The following is a 16,162-nucleotide window of genomic DNA, read 5'->3' on the forward strand; positions in this document are numbered from 1 at the left end:
GCATTAATTAATGAATATCGTTTTAATTTAGAACAAAGGAAATCAAAACCACTTCCAGACGGTTCACAATTTGTTGTTTACGAAACTGAATTAAGTGAATGGTGGTCACTTGAATTTTTCTGTTATTATATTTTAGAGGATAAAACTTATGGTTGTCTATTGTGCATATTTGTAACTAATCGATTTATTTATTGATTTGCAGAGGAGAACAACAATATTGATGTTTAATTTTATTTTTTTACATGCATCAAAAGGTTGAAATTACTGCGCAAAAAAGAAAAAAGCTGCACGCTAGTCCAGCTTTTGTAGATATTTCATTATGGGAGTTGAGGAACTTCTTGCTCTCAGAAGTTCGCTGTGCCATAATTATAATGCAAACTTGAAGGTGACCTATGAAATTCACGGTACTGAGCAAGTGAAGACGATAAGACACGCGACACTCTTAATTCTGAAAATATCAAAGCTTGTGGGAACACGGAAAGTCAGAAAAAAGGCGTACGTCGAATTTTTAAAGAAAGATGTAAAATGTGATAAAAAAAACCTGTTCATACTAAAATTTGTTGGGTTCTATTCAAACATTGTGAACTTTTGAATTTTTCAAAGATTTTATTAAATAAATTGAACTCAATATCTCTAGTTTATACATATTAAATTGTCGCATATATCTTTTTAGGGTGATAAAATTAAGACGTGTATTTTGTTTCAGCACATTTATTTTTTTTTGTCGCAAAAAACAATTCTTATATCAATTGGTAAAATTGAAATTGCAAATTTACTGTCATAGTCATATAAGGATTTAAAATGTGTTTGGGAAAAATAAATTAATATGTTTATAATTTTCAGTGTGTCCAAATTTTTAAATAATATAATAATTTACAATGTGTCAAATACGTTAGATATTATGTATATATATAATATAATAATGCCTCTATTAAAATGCATGTTTAATTAATTATCCTCTTTATCAATTTACTTTCATCTTGGGCTATGATTTATAAGGAAAATATAAAAAATATTTCATGGTTGGTTTTTTCCAGCAGCGTTCATATAAATTCATTGGTTTTTTGCTGAGCACATTTGTTATTTCTGGTGTAAAACTTAACACATGGTTAAAATCAGGGAAACACATATTTTGGGTAGTGGCTTATCGGCTTATCAATATCAAGTTGCAAAAAAACCAACCTCACAGGAAATTGCTGTTTTTCTTCATAAAAATAATCACTAGGAAAAACCCATTTTATATAATATTGATTGGTTTGATGAATTCAGTTTTGTGAAATTTTGTATTAATTTTAGTCTGGCCAATTATGAAAACAAAATTATTTGTGAAAATTCCCTTGAGGCACACTGGCAAAAAATTTTGTTTTTCAATAAACTAAATTTCTGTTGTAGTATCCTTAAAACATTAAGAAAGGAAATTCTGTTGAAAAAAATGACAAAAAAAAATAATTAGGCGTTTTTTTTTTTTTTTTTTATCAAAAGCCCTCCTGAAATCAGTTCTCTTTGAATAATTTTTCTTGGCCTAATCTTGATGATAGAATCACTTAGATTATATTTTATCATCTTTCGTGACCTTTCAAACCGTTAACTTCAATGAATCAGTCTAATCGCGTGTGCTGCAAAAATAACACAGGTGATTTAAAGGGTTTTGACCGGCTAATACTAGAATTAAATTATCGTTAGCTGAACATAATAATATGTAATGGGTGAAACCATACATAATTTGAAATGTTCGGCAGAAGTCTTGGCGATCCCACCAATGTTGGGTTAATTTTGTAGGTAGGGTTTTTTGTCATGGACGTCACGGTGATTCTACAGCACACAATCGTTTCCTATAGCTGCAGAGAGCGAAACCGCACACAATGTTGTCGTAGTGGAAGGTTCACTCTCGCTCTCCAAGTCAGTCTCCGCTCTGCTTCGATCCTCGCAACTTCACAACTCCTGCTCCATACAGCATCATTGAGGTAAGCTTTTGACACGTGAATAAATTTATACAGACTTTTTAGCAGTCAGATTTTTTTATATATCGTAGAAAAACAATCGATTTTTAACTTTTCAAAATGATGAATTTAATTTAGTTTTAAATTGTAAATTATAAACATGTAAATTTTGCAAGAAGCCAGATGAGGAATTCTCAGTCTGGAGGTCTTTTGGAAATTTAATTTCTACCAAAAGATCAAATTTGGGCTTTTGAAAAATCAGCTGAATTTAATCCTTATCAATTTATTTTTTTCATCCAAAAGTTTTTCTCACATGTAATGATATGATTTAATTTTGAAATTTTTTGTTTTGTATGTTTAAAAATAAGTTTAAGCTTTGGGGAGCTTTTAAAATTAAATAAACTTATATGTTGGCCGAAAAAAATATTTAAATTAAACTTGACAATTAAACATTTGGGCCAAAATGCATGAAAAATGAGGACAATTCAATGTTTGACCTCGGTCAGCACGCAAAATTAAAGAGCACTGCCAAATTTTGTGTTAAGCCTTTAGGCTTCGTTAACTAGTTGACCTGGAATCGCACAATTACTCTCAAAAATTTTCAATTTACCAACCGAATAAATGCACATAAAAATAAACCTGCTGCTTTTATCGCTCTTTCAACTCAAGACAGAGAGAAAAAGCTATTATTGGAGTTAAAAAAAAAATACATAATTATATATTTATAAATCCTGATAAATTCACAGTAAATTGGAAATAATAAAGTATGATTTTCCTCGTTAACTTTTATTTTTTTATTATTATCTGGCTTAACAGCAAAAATATGTCCCGAAATATCCTCATTTACGTGTTTTGTCAAGTGCTTAATTAATATTGGAGAATAAAATAATGAAGAAATTTCATTCACTTCATGCGACCAGGTGAGATAAATCCTTGTATGTTTGGCCACACATAAAACGGGCGTCTAATAAAAGTTCATTGCCTTCGAATTAAGATTACATGGACTTGTTATAACTGTTATTACAGCATATATTTTGCTCAGCCTCTATTCCTCCTAAAATGATTGAAACGGACGTTTTTGTTAGCGTTAAAATTTGATCAAAGATACCCCCAGCTTAATTAAATTCTAAATAAATTCGTAAAAAAGATTCAATTTTTATATTTCAGCAACCTTGGACAAATCTTATCAAAGTCTAAAATAAAAAATTCTTGCGGAAACAAATCAACAAGTGCACAGATTATGATGGGCCCATTATCTCGATGTGCTTAGGAGAACGCAGGTCTGTGTGTAATAAACACACAGTGCTTCTCAATCGCAATTGTTTTTTATTACCGGCAATTGCATGTGATATACATGAAGGGCCACCCCTCTGTGTCACATTATAATGCCGATTAATTCTCAATCCGATAATTTGTGCGTTCGCGTAAGACGACTGAATATAAACACAACCTTTTTCAAGTAGATAATCGGCCGCAGATCTTGACCCAGTAATCGCAGCTTGTTGTTCCAAAGGGGTTTCGGTCGCTTGATTGAATTTTTATTTGTGCAGCATAAATAATAATAGGGAGTGCCATTAAAAGGAAGGACGCTTCTGTCGGAAGTAAACTTGACCATCGTCCTGCGGTCACGCGGAAAAAGTTGCTTCTGTAAGAGATGTTTTTTTTAACTTATCTAATCAACAGGGGAAGTTTCGAGATCGTAAAAAAAAACTTGAACAACGAGGGGAATCCTGGTGGAAAAAGCCTTCAATAAAACTCGCGGCCGTTAACTAGTATTTCGTGAATCATTGACCTATTACGAAGAAATTCGAGTAGGTGTGACGTTGAGCGCGCGCGTCTATTATGCTTGTGCAAACATTTTTGGCCATGACCATGCACATGACACCCTTTTCCACCTTGGTGATTCTTTACGTACAAAATCAGACAGGCAATGTGGATTCCAATCAATTTTATTGAAAGATTAAATTTTATCAGTTCCTAGACAATTATTAATTTTATCAAACTAATTTTAAGATTAATTATTTTTTAGTTTTTTTTTATATATATTTTGCACCATAAATTAAACTGATTAAAATCATTAACTGATTTTCCTACTTATTATTTGCAAATTTATTATGGAACAACTCAATAACACCACTTTATTGCAAGTAATTGAAATACGCAAACAAAACATAAAGCGCGGCCTCTCTGCTTTTTCCCTGTTACATAATTCAAGAGAACTTGCGTCAAACTTTAAATCAACAATGGTATTGATGCCTTGTGTATTGGAACTTTAAACCTTGTCTCAAAAAATAAATAAAATTAACCGGTCGTAATCCTCAAGCTAAATTAGGAAAGTAAAAGTGAATTTCTCCGCTGCTTTTTTAAAATGAGTCAATTAATCAAATTCCAACAAGCTTTTTTACTTCGCTAAAAGTCCCAATTAAGTCGCTTTTTTTCTCGTTGCCTTTCGAGGCTGCTTTTCATGCACACGGTTGGTAAAATATAAAACATGCGATAGTGCGAACTGTAGGTCGAGTCAAAGGCCTCGGGAAAGATAAATGCATGCACTATTTGCTCGCCCACAACAGAGGAAATGGTAATTATTCCCTTTATATTATCACACTTCACACTGTCTGTGTGTACACTCGTGAGCCGACCTTAAACAGAAGAATTAGAGGGATTTTGATGCTTATTAAATTTATCTGGAAACAGAGGCCGGTGTGCTCCGGTCACATGTTTGTTTTCCAATCGAAGACCCGCTGCACACAACAGAGGCCGTGCGCGACCGAGATATAGTTGTACACAGCAAAGGAAAGTGAAACCTCTTTGATGTTATTGACCATTTGCTAATGTTGTCACTGCCAGTGCAGCTGAATTGAAATGTCCTTCTTTTCCAATATCCTCTATTCCCAACGGAAACGGTGTTTTAGCAGTGATTATGATGGTAAGGGCAACTTATTTATTTCATTTCACTATTTTTTAGTGAAGTATAACATTGTTAAAAACTTTATTCTTTGTCCTCTTAAATTTTACGCAGTTGGTTCAATTTTTCTACAGAAAGCAGTAAAACCAAACAAACGTTTGTAATTGTTTAAAAGAGACCAAGGCTAGCTCTCTGACAATGAATTTGATATAATATACATATCAATTTGAGTAGTATTTTATATAAAAAAATTATTAAATTACTTTCATACTACCTACTATATTACTTGGATTAATTCTTTGATTTAATGAGCGAATTATATTCCAATTTTTTTAGTAAATTCATGTTGATGTGATTATGTGAGTTTTTCATCTTTGATTTATGTGTTTTAATTAAATATTCCTAAAAAATTATTAATTCGTGAACATCTGATGTAAAAAATTCTACACTCGAATTTTTATTTTTGTATAAAATTCAGACTCTATAGTGTTTGATAAGATTTCATATTATATTTCAATGAGTTCTCAACATAGAAATAGGTGTTCATAATTTTTTATTTTTAAAGTGCAACTCGTCTATTCATCGATGAGTTGTTTGGGAGCTCATTGAGCTTTTCTCCTGAGGTGTTTAGTTACAGTAAAAAACAATTTCCTGGCCCTTCTTGTGTTGGCTTGGCCACAAGCGCGGGTCGCGCGGGATGCAGCCATAATTCAATCATGAGCTGTAAATTTTCTTTCTGTAACTGAAAACCAGCAGTAAAACTATAGAGGCTTTAACTAGAACTTTAACAAGAATCCAGATAGATTTCGTAAAAGCTAAACAGAAACTTTTAATACAAGTTATTTGGAGTAATTAGCCGGCGTTTTCCTAGTCTAAGCACTAATGGAAAAGTTGGTTAATTACTCCATAAACATTTCCACGCGAGCTAATTTATTTTTTTATTACGATATATAAATTGATAGCAAATTATTTAATTTAATTGTTTTTAATAAAAAAATTCTAGTAATTGCATAAAATATTAAATAATTTTAACAATAAAATATAATTTAAAATAAAATTTTAAAATATTATTAAATCAATATTAGAAAGTTTTTTCAGCCAGGAGAGTTATTTATTTGCATTTTTGTACAATCATTATGCACAAGAAGATATTTTTGACTGCGCGCATTACAAGTATTCTCATTCTTTTTGTTGCATTGTTTTGGTCCAGAAGCAACCAAGTCATCATCTTCCGCTTTTTCTTTTCTCCATCAACCAGCATGACTAAAAGCAAAATTCTTTTTAATAAACAGAGGGACATGGCTGCGGTAAAAGTAGTCAATTGTCGGCTAACACGCGTGTAAAACCTGTATTGATCAAGCGCGCCGCATTCAAGTGTGAAATAAAAATGCACTTCAATCGCTCTCCCAGTGAGTTGCTTCTATTTACCATGAGAGTGAATGCTTTTTGCCGCAATTTTGTATTATCTCATCCGTCGTGCTTTCTCTCGGGTCTTTTTTGTGGGTTATGCCGCGTGCTGTGCAACGAGCCTAAACAAGAGCAATAATGAAGTAAAACTCTTGTTGTGCGGCAATAAGCGAGAGGCCTATACATGCAAAAAGAGCAGCGAAATGATCGCGTTTCCGCCACACTTTTTGTGTAATCTCTTTTCATGAATGTGAAACAAGTGATGACAAAACATGGCTAACTGTCCATCCATAATGCGCGCGACAGTAAAAGTTAAAAGTTGATGCAATAAAGTCTCATGTACTCAATTTAACTTTTGCCTATTTTTTCCTACAAAATATAATATCTAATAAATAATTTAGATTATATAATTGAAAATTCTTATCGATGGCTTAATTAAATTTCCAATAGATCTTTTTCTTAATTATCCAAGAAAACAATCAGCAGGCTTATCGTTAAAGTGGTCAGTTGAGAAATTTAGACACAGGACACAGGAAGTTTATTTAATAATACTGGAACTTTAACCCTTATAATCCAATTTGCTTTACAAACCTATGAAGCAAATCCTAAATTTAAATAAAATAAAAATTGAAAAGGACTCTTTTTTTATTTTTTGTAAAATTTATTCTATGATAAATATAAAAATAAATTATCTGCATCTCTAAAAATTAACCCATATTTTTAGCACACTGAGAAAATTTAATTTCACAATGAAAAATTTTCTGTAAATTATATTAAAAAAATACCAAAAATTTACATTTTACCTACATTAACATTCGATCTGATATCAAAGCAACCTTGTCTATCAATGCATATCATATCTAACAATAAGAAACAAAGGATTGTTAAATTCATCAATTTTAGTTCTATTTCAACCATGAATTTTGTTCTTAAAACACCATTTGATTAAAAGAAAAACTAATTGAATCTGTTTCAGAGCAACTACCCCTTTTATCAAAAATGGCAGACCCAAAGGCGAGAGAAGCGGACGAGGCCCAAGAGGAAAACGACGTGGTCGCCGACGTGATCGGCGAGTATGGCTCGTGGCAACTGCGACTGACCTTTCTGCTGGCCTTATTCAACATCCCCAGCACCTGGCACATCATGGCCTACACCTTCCAAAGTCTCGACAGGCCCTTCTGGTGCGCCAGACCGACGCCCATCAGAGACTTTGTCAGTCCCAGCATGTGGAGGAACATCAGCCAGCCAGGAGTAAGTCGATTATTTGAAAAAGCCAATATTGCGGAAATCCTGATTTGCATATTTTCTGCATGGCCCACGCCCTATTGCGTGAAATTTAATACAACACATATTCAGTGAAATTGGATACGCTGGTTTTTAATTCTCACACATCTCTCCCTGGCAATTGCAGAATAGTTCGTGCCAAATCTGGAGCAGCATCAATGAAACTTTCAGGCCGTCAGATTCGCCCGTCCTGAGTGGTGAAATTTCCACCTGCACGCAGTTCGAGTATGACGAGACCAACGGAACCACCCTTGTTGCAGAGGTAAAAATAAATCAAAGCATTAAATCCTTTTGACTTTATAAAACTCATTTTCAAAATTTTAAAATAATTTTTTATGACACTTAATTGAAAATTAATTGAATGTAATTTCACAGATTAATTTGACGTTGATTATTTTTTTTCAAAGGTTTTAATTTACTCACAAAATCTCAGAATATAAATACGAGGCACGCAAGGAATGGAAGAAGTATAAATTTGTAAAATAATAACAATATATGCCATGAAAAGTATTTCACAAACAGAGTCTAACATCATGATTCTAAAATGTGTTGTTGATTTTTGACTTCAAACAATTAAAAAATAATCATGCATCTACAAAAAAAATAATAATGAAGCCAAAAGAAAGAATGCTTTCTCTCAAATGATTAAATAATTGAAGGCTGAAGCTCAGATTTGGGTTGCACAAGTGCACTTTCTAGTAGTCTGATCTATAATGATCTGAATCTGATCTCTTTTTACAGTGACACATTAAGTTAATTTTGAAACAAAAAGGATTATATCATATTTCATAATTAAACAAATTTCTCATCCTTAATCGTTTTGGCAATGGAAGTTATTTGTGATTTCTGTTATTCAGTTAATCTGATATTGCGAGCACTATGTTGAGTTTTTAACCAAGCCCGGTGGCTCAGTGGTTAGAATGCTTGCATTCTAATCAGTGGGTTCCTTGGCCGTCATGGGATCAATGCTCAGCCTGAGGCTCTTTGTGGAAACAAATAGTCTCTGGTATGCGAATCATTGATAACATTTCGGCTGACACGTCGGGAATTTGGGAGGTATGGCGCAAGCTGTACCGACTCGCACTCGGAGGTTTGCCGCGTTTCCTCCGAGCCACAAGCTGGAAGAACTCAGCTTGTGTGGCGAATGCCTGCGTTTCATTACAAGTCCTTCGTGGCAAGGCCGGGTCAAGGGGCAAGGTCTCAAGGGGGGTGGGGGGCCCATGCGAGCACCACCAAATCTGCTAGAAAGCCCCCGAACAAGGGTCAGGTTGGTTGGGAAGCACAAATGTGCTAAGGGTGCTCGACTTCGGCAAGAGACCGACCCAATAGCCTAATAAGCTCACAGGTGCCATAAGCAAAAAAAAAAAAATTTTGAGTTTTTATAAGTTAAGAAAATTTCCAAGTTTTAGTTCCTTGAAAAAAAATGAAATCTTTTTAAATTCTAATTTCATCTCGCTAATAAGCTATCATACACATTTTTTTATTTTCGTCTGTTTAATTTTACTTTTATATCCGTTTATCAATGTCAATATTAAAGATGTAAAGTCTTATTATAAAAAAAACTTGTGATTGAAATTTCAGTGGAACCTGGTGTGCGACCGCGCCGTGTTGGTGAATGTCGCTGAAATGACCTTCCTGAGCGGCGTCGCGATCGGCGGCCTGGTGTCTGGAATCATTTCCGATAAGTGCGTGACCTCACCGCCGACCTTTTCTTTTTTCTATAAGTGTAACAATTTTGTAAACAGATTCGGACGTAAAAGGACACTGCTGATCTCCCTGTTCACCCAAATCGTGACCGGCACCATAATTTCCTTCAACCTGTGGTTAGAGCTTTACCTCGTCCTCCGCTTCTTCCTTGGCTTTTCCTCGGTTGCCGTCGTTTTTAGTGCCTTCGTCTTATGTGAGTTTCCAAATTAAAACTAATAATTAATTGTTTCCTTTCTCAATCAATATAAAAAAGGATTCATTTGATAGATCGGCAGAATGGGATTTTTTTAATATTTTGACACAGGGCCTTTTGTGAAGAGTCAATTAATTTACTCAATTTTTCATTTTTGCTATATTTAATTTAATTTCCTCATTCCAACTTTCCAACGCAGATATAGTTTGTAGCAGGTAGATTCAAAATTTCTACTGCTGACCTGCCCTAAATTTAATTGTTCCGGAATAGTTAGCTTTCTAGATCGATAATTTCAAAACTTGTTTTTCAACGATAATTAGTAAATTATAATTTTCAAATCAGGCATGGAACTGGTCGGCGGCAAGTGGCGGACGATTTCTGGCGTTTCGTTTCTCTTCCCGGTGCCCCTGGGCTACATAACTGTCGCTGGCATTGCTTATGTGGTGCGCGAATGGAGGATCCTGCAATTAGCGGTCACTTTGCCGGCTGTCAGCTTGCTCGCGGCCATATGGTATGTTAATCAACCGGGCTTATTCATATTCTATTTATTATTCACTTGGCTTTTGTGTTTCACGTCAATACTCATTTAAACATACAGTATGTTAAAGTTTTGATTTTTCTTGCAAATGAAAAATTGTTTATAATTTGAGATATGCAAACTATTTAGTCAATAATTTTTTTTCATATCAAACGCGATCAAACGGTGCAACGTTCTTTTTACCTCTATGTCGGTTCAATTATTTTTACGTCTTAATAATAGTATTTTTATTATACACATGGCACAGCAACTTGTTAAAATATCCATAAGTTTAAAACTTTGTGTTGATTTTCATTTTCAAGATTTTTTTTTAGATCTTGGTATGTTAAATTTTATTATAAATGTTATATTTTTTATTAATCAATACATTATCTTACGTTATTTGCTAAATCTATAAAAAAAAAAATTTAAATATTGAATTGATTTGTTCTATAATTATTAGGTTTTTTTAATATAATTTTGGATATTTAATTTAATATGATCAATTTTTTTTATATAATTTTGATGCAATTTATTGTGTCAATTGAAGAAAATACAAGGTTTTATAAATTTATAAAAATTCAAGTAAAAAAAGTAACCACTTGGAATCAAATTTTAGTATTTTAATCAGACAATTAATCCAATTAATCTACTAATTCAATTACGCAGCACAATTTTTATTAATATAATGGCATTGAAACTCTCACAAACTTAATTCAAAGTACCAAAATTATTCCATAATAATTTTCAAACACTCAATTGATTAATTTAGGGTCCTGCCAGAATCACCCCGCTGGCTCCTTTCGATGCGCAAGGAGGAAAAATTGATGGCAGTTTTGAAACGTGCCGCCGCTTCCAACAAACGTCCCATCCCAACCGACTCGCAGAAAATTCTCGCAAAGGTATAATAGAATTAAATTTTTCATCGACAATTTTTTAAATTCTAAAAATATTTCAGGCACCACCTCAAGAAAAGGGCGGTGACAGCGTCGGAGTTTTGACACTTTTCAGAACTGCCCAAATCCGAAAGATCTCCCTGGTGCTCTACATAGTCTGGTTTGCTCTCTACACCGTTTACTACGGACTCGTTCTCAACCTTGCCAGCATTGAAGGCGACATTTACTTAAACACAGCAATCTCAGGTTTGTTTCAAACAAAATTTGGCCCAAATTAATGCTGTTCTTTATAAAAAATGAATATTTTGGTTTTCATTAATTTTCAGCCAAGTTTTGCTGATGTAAACAAATAATCTTTTCATTACTCTTTGAAAATAAGTTGATTTTTCAATATATTTGAAACTTGAAAAATTGTTAAAACAATTATTTAACAGATTAGTGAGTTATTCTCTTGATTTTGTTTGTATTTTGGTCAAAATGCAATTTTTTCCAGGTTTCGTGGAAATCCCTGCAATTGCACTCAGTATTTTGCTTTTGATGAAGTCCGGACGCAAGTGGCCCCTGTGCATTGTAACCGCCTCAAGTGGCGTTTTCTGCCTCTGCGTTCTCGCTGTGCCGACCGGTGAGTGATGACGAAAAATCGATGTTGATTTAGATTGTGTAATTTATTGATTAGGCGCTCCCTCGTGGATCACGGTGGCTCTGGCCATGTGCGGCAAATTTGCCATTTCCTGTTCCAACGCAATCCTTCCCATCTTCACCGCCGAGCTCTTCCCCACCGTGGTGCGCAATTTGGGCGTCGGGTCATCTAACGTGTCGGCCGGAATCGCACTCATGCTTGTGCCCTACTTGTGGAATTTGGTATTAATTTTAATTAATCTTTTATAATAATTACAAATTTGGTATTATCATATTTTTACTCTAATAGAACAAGGTTGTTGTAACTGCAAAAAATATTTTTTTTTTAATTAAAATCAAAATTAGGATTCTTTCTCCAATTTAATTTTTCCAACGAAAACATTTACTCTGCGCAGGCTCTATGTGGAAAAAATGTCTCTATTTTTATATGTATTAAAATAGCTAAATCCGATTTAACAGATACAATTTAATAGTAATAAATAATCACCAATTAATAATATTTTCAGGCTGTGATTTACGACAAGCTTCCGTTCATCTTCATGGGAGTTCTGGGCATTGTTGGCGGCTTAAGTGTCATGTTGTTGCCTGAAACCGCTGGCAGACCCATGCCAAATACTCTGGAAGACCTTGAAAGGTTTGTTTTTATTTATAAATAAAAATCACTAATTAAATTGAAATGTTTTAGGCGAGGCAACGATATCAAAAATAAAGCTCAAGCTACTGCAACAATGCGCTCATCGTCAACGACTCGGTCAGTGGTGACCAGACCTGCGTCTTATAGGAAGAAAAGGGACAGCGAATTCTAATGCTTCCAAAAATTGAATAATTTTATTACAGTTAGGAAAAGGGTTGCCAAGTTACTAAGTTACTGTTGATTTTAAAATTTACTAATAATGTTTTTGAGAAAAATTTAATTTTTAAATATTAACCTGGTAACTCTTGACAGGGTCTCTTTAAGCAGAAATGTGATTTTCAAAGTATAACAAAAGCACAAATTACCAATAGACAATTAATTTAAGATGACAAAGTGACAAATGAATGTGAGAGCAAGAGTCTTTTTTAGAAATAGCAGTGTGTCTTCAGTCTTTACAATTATAAAAAAAGGAATTTGCACTTTCTTGATAATTTTGAACCACAAATTGAATAAATTATAGAGGGATTTTTCGAAAGATGCCAGAAAACTGAGGAAACTCATATACTGACTCTGACAATGAGAAAATGAGGAGTCGAATAATAATGTATTGCCCTTGCAAAAACTGCAGATGTTCGCATGACATTTTTTTACTAATTTTTAATGTGAGATGAGGATGAGACATCATTGATTTACAAGGGGACAACACTTTCATTAAATAAAAATTTCTATAATTGTAAGATTTATGAGAAATCGACTCATTCCAGCGTAGATTTTCAAATAGTTTCACCCAATCTAAATTTTCATAAAAAAAAAATGAAATCCTTCTGGACACGCTCGTCTAATAATTGCTGTTAAAACCCCTGACTTCAGGCAATTTTTTGACAGCCATGCTTTGCAAGTTGCATGTTTACCAATTTCTGATCGACTATAGCCAAATTTCGTACCCTTCTGGTTATTTGTACTGAAATATTTATTTTGTTTGTCCGATAAATCCCTTTTTAGTTGAAATGTTTGCTATGTTATTGAGATGGCTTGCGTAAGTGTTGCAAACGATTTCGAAATTATCCATATCTATTTCCTAAGCCAGTCAAGTTCCTATTGTAAAAATTGTTTTCCATCTTTTGTTGGCATATTTAGTGTGCTTTATGATTTTAAATTTATTAATTCTTAAATTTTCCATCTTTAGAATATATCTTACTTAACTGTGTGAACTCCTTTTTGTGGAAAGTTATGAAAGTGAGTGTAGCAATTTTTTACCTTTCAACAGCATATAATTAACTTGTGTTTTTTACAACAATAATGTAATGAAACGCAGGACGCATGTAGCACTTTAAATGTGACAAGTACACATTTTATTATTTATTTCGATTTATATTTTAAATACATGGACGAAAAGAACGTTTTGATGATTTTGTCTGCTTTTATTTCTTTCTTTTCCACATTTTTTTTTAGTAGTTTTACATAATGAGAGAGAAAGAGAGGGTGCGCATAGTATGAGTATGACAATCACAACATAAAGTGTGCAGGCCTTATTAAACCTTCTTCAGAGTTACAAAAGAGCGATGAGAGTCCTTAAAATTTAGTTCGTTGAAGAATTCATTTCTTGTACAAGAATTAAATGAGTTTTCTTCTCTGGTCTTCTGAAACCGAAGAGACATCGAGAGATAGGGAGAGGGGTAGTAAATTACATCAATTAGCAGGCCTTTTGAGTGGTTGTGACACGTTGATTTTCCATTCATATATAATTGTTAAATTCTGAGACGAGTTTTTAATTTATATATAATAATATGAAAACAACACTTATCACAGAAAACAATAAAAAATTTACAGCAATACAAAGTAGTCCGTTTTTCACTTTATTTTTCTTCATATATTTATTTATAATTTAAGGGAGAGAAAATCTCATTCGGATCGATATTGACGCACTCGTTGTGTTGACGTAGCAAGTGGAATGAAAATGTTTTTTCTTAATGTTCATAAATAAAAGAGATGATTCAGATGCTCGTAGTTTTGATTTGCGGAGAGCTCGGCACTGGTCACTGCTTAAACATTCTAATTTTAGATTTATTTTAACTTTTTCTTCACCTTGTTTTCTTTTTACCTGGGTGTTGACTGGTCTCAATGGTCCAGCAGGGTGTTGGTCACCTCTGAGATGGACAGCAGAGGACTGCGTTGTTCCTGCTTGCGCACGACGGGCTCACCACCACTGAGCTGTTGTCCATCATCGGCCTGAAACACGACCGGAACCAACTTTCACAAAAGGTGAATTATTTTAATTAGATATTAATTCAAGTCTCATATCATAGCGCCAACTATTACTCATTCAAACTCATGCTAAATACAAAATTATTAAAACAAAACTGCTGCAAAAATATGTTGTTCAAATTTAAAAACGAAAAAAAAAACTAAGGAAAATAGCTCCCGTGTAAAGGGTCAAAATTAAAATAAGTCCCTGTACGCGCGCCTACAATTTATAATATAATGTTTACTTTTCTCAGATCGATTCTATATTATTTTACTTTGTTGCCATACAGATTAAAACTATAAAATTGATAGCAAAATTACTAAACTAGAAATATATAATTTTCAATATAAATAAAATTAAAATACTATGTGAATTTGTAAATTGTCATATATAATTAAAAAAAATAAATTTAAATAAGTTTAAAATAATAACAAATTAATTTATTATAATAATTCTATCATAAATTAAATTATTTTATACTTAATAATAAAATTAAAAATAATGTCCTAGATTTTTTCTAACAAATTCCAAGAAAAATAAATATTAAATTTGCTATTGCAACAATTCATAGCGAAACTTAAATTTGAAAAGAAAGGAAATGTTTGCGCGTGTCGTGCAGACTCACTCACAGTGCGGAAGGGCGGTGCTGCGCGTGCATGTGGTACGAGTTATAGCCATGGTGCGCGTATACCTCGCCGGTGTACTGGTGGTGGTGCAACTGGCTGACCGGCGAGGGCGCCCGGTAGTGCTGCATGTCCGCCAGCGACTTGAGCGGGTCGTTCGGTTCCCAGCCGACGACGGCCGTCGGCGTGGACGGCCGCGTCGACCCCCACATCAGCACCGTCTGCCGCTCCAGCTTGATGTCGGCGCCCGGCGACGACGGACTCTTCTTCAGGTCCACCGACGACGAGTGCACCGACGGTGGTGGCGACGACTCCGACTTGAAATATCTTCTGGAACAACCGTTGCTTCTTTTAGAAATTTATTTTACAACAATCTTTTCTTCGCACATAAATGTTTTAATTAAGTAAAATTAGAATCTCTATACACAATATTATTTAATTTTGAAGCAATATGAATTAAAGATCGGAAATTTTTACTGTAGATTTAACTAAAGTTGCAATTATATTAATAATTTACAGGTTAATTGAATAGAGAGTGGGTTCAATTTGATTTGAAAGATATTTTGCTAATATCCAAATTGTCTTGACAGCGTGGAAATGGCGCATCAGTGGAATAAACACTTCTCTCAGCCCTCACTGGTTATATTTTTTTAAACTTTTTTTTTGCAAATAAAATAAATTTCATTATTTTAAATTCACAAAATTCACAAAATTATATTTCAAATTATTTTGTAACGGAATAATATTTTTTATCTGATAATAAAAGCGCAACAGAAATTAAATTTATTATTCAAAATTCAGGTAACAACCTGGTAACAACTGAGGTCACAAATAATATATCGTCGGCTACGCGGCCAAATGGCCGATCTGGTAAATACCCCTGTGGGGAAAATGGCTAGTGGCCACTTTCCCCGTTGGGGAAAATGGCAGATGAGCATTTCCGGACAAATTTTTTTTATTGTTCCAATGCATTCAGTGTACAAATCTGCATCAGAAATAACCATAAAAGTATCAACTTTCTCAGTAAGGGGAGCAAAAGTAAGGCAGTGCCACGCCCCCTATACCAAGATCCACAGCATTCCCGCTTGCTGAATAATGCCAAAATTGTTTTAAATGCAATAAATGTTAAAAATAATGAAAATATCGAAAATAAAAAAAATATAAATATAAAA

General features: G+C 33.7%; 2 protein-coding genes across 3 annotated transcripts in view; one reads left to right on the top strand and one right to left on the bottom strand.

Annotated features, from left to right (window-relative positions):
- Positions 1–1,612: 1,612 nt before the first annotated feature.
- Positions 1,613–13,531, top strand: LOC132196116 (organic cation transporter protein-like). Of its 2 annotated transcripts, XM_059618548.1 has the most exons (13): positions 1,613–1,779; positions 1,839–1,964; positions 7,229–7,503; positions 7,664–7,798; positions 9,118–9,221; positions 9,282–9,436; positions 9,779–9,947; positions 10,726–10,855; positions 10,912–11,095; positions 11,343–11,471; positions 11,526–11,710; positions 11,995–12,122; positions 12,174–13,531. In XM_059618548.1, exons 3-13 carry the CDS (start codon positions 7,252–7,254, stop codon positions 12,292–12,294), a joined length of 1,692 nt encoding a protein of 563 aa, XP_059474531.1. In that variant the 5' UTR covers positions 1,613–1,779; positions 1,839–1,964; positions 7,229–7,251; the 3' UTR covers positions 12,295–13,531. The 2 variants fall into 2 exon arrangements, with proteins under 2 accessions (XP_059474531.1, XP_059474523.1); XM_059618540.1 differs by lacking the exons at positions 1,613–1,779; positions 1,839–1,964 and adding an exon at positions 4,192–4,866.
- The window catches only part of LOC132196105 (aryl hydrocarbon receptor), a 41,153-nt gene continuing 38,440 nt past the window's right edge, over positions 13,450–16,162 (bottom strand). The window contains exons 11-13 of the mRNA XM_059618529.1: positions 15,059–15,320; positions 14,224–14,351; positions 13,450–14,161 (exon numbers count right to left, since the gene is read on the bottom strand). Coding sequence (XP_059474512.1) covers positions 14,241–14,351; positions 15,059–15,320 — 373 coding nt within the window. The 3' untranslated portion in view covers positions 13,450–14,161; positions 14,224–14,240. The remainder of the gene's footprint in view (positions 14,162–14,223; positions 14,352–15,058; positions 15,321–16,162) is intronic.

This window comes from Neocloeon triangulifer, unplaced genomic scaffold (assembly GCF_031216515.1).
Source record: "Neocloeon triangulifer isolate White Clay Creek 2 clone unplaced genomic scaffold, ASM3121651v1 ptg000001l, whole genome shotgun sequence".
Taxonomy (NCBI): Eukaryota; Metazoa; Arthropoda; class Insecta; order Ephemeroptera; family Baetidae; genus Neocloeon; species Neocloeon triangulifer.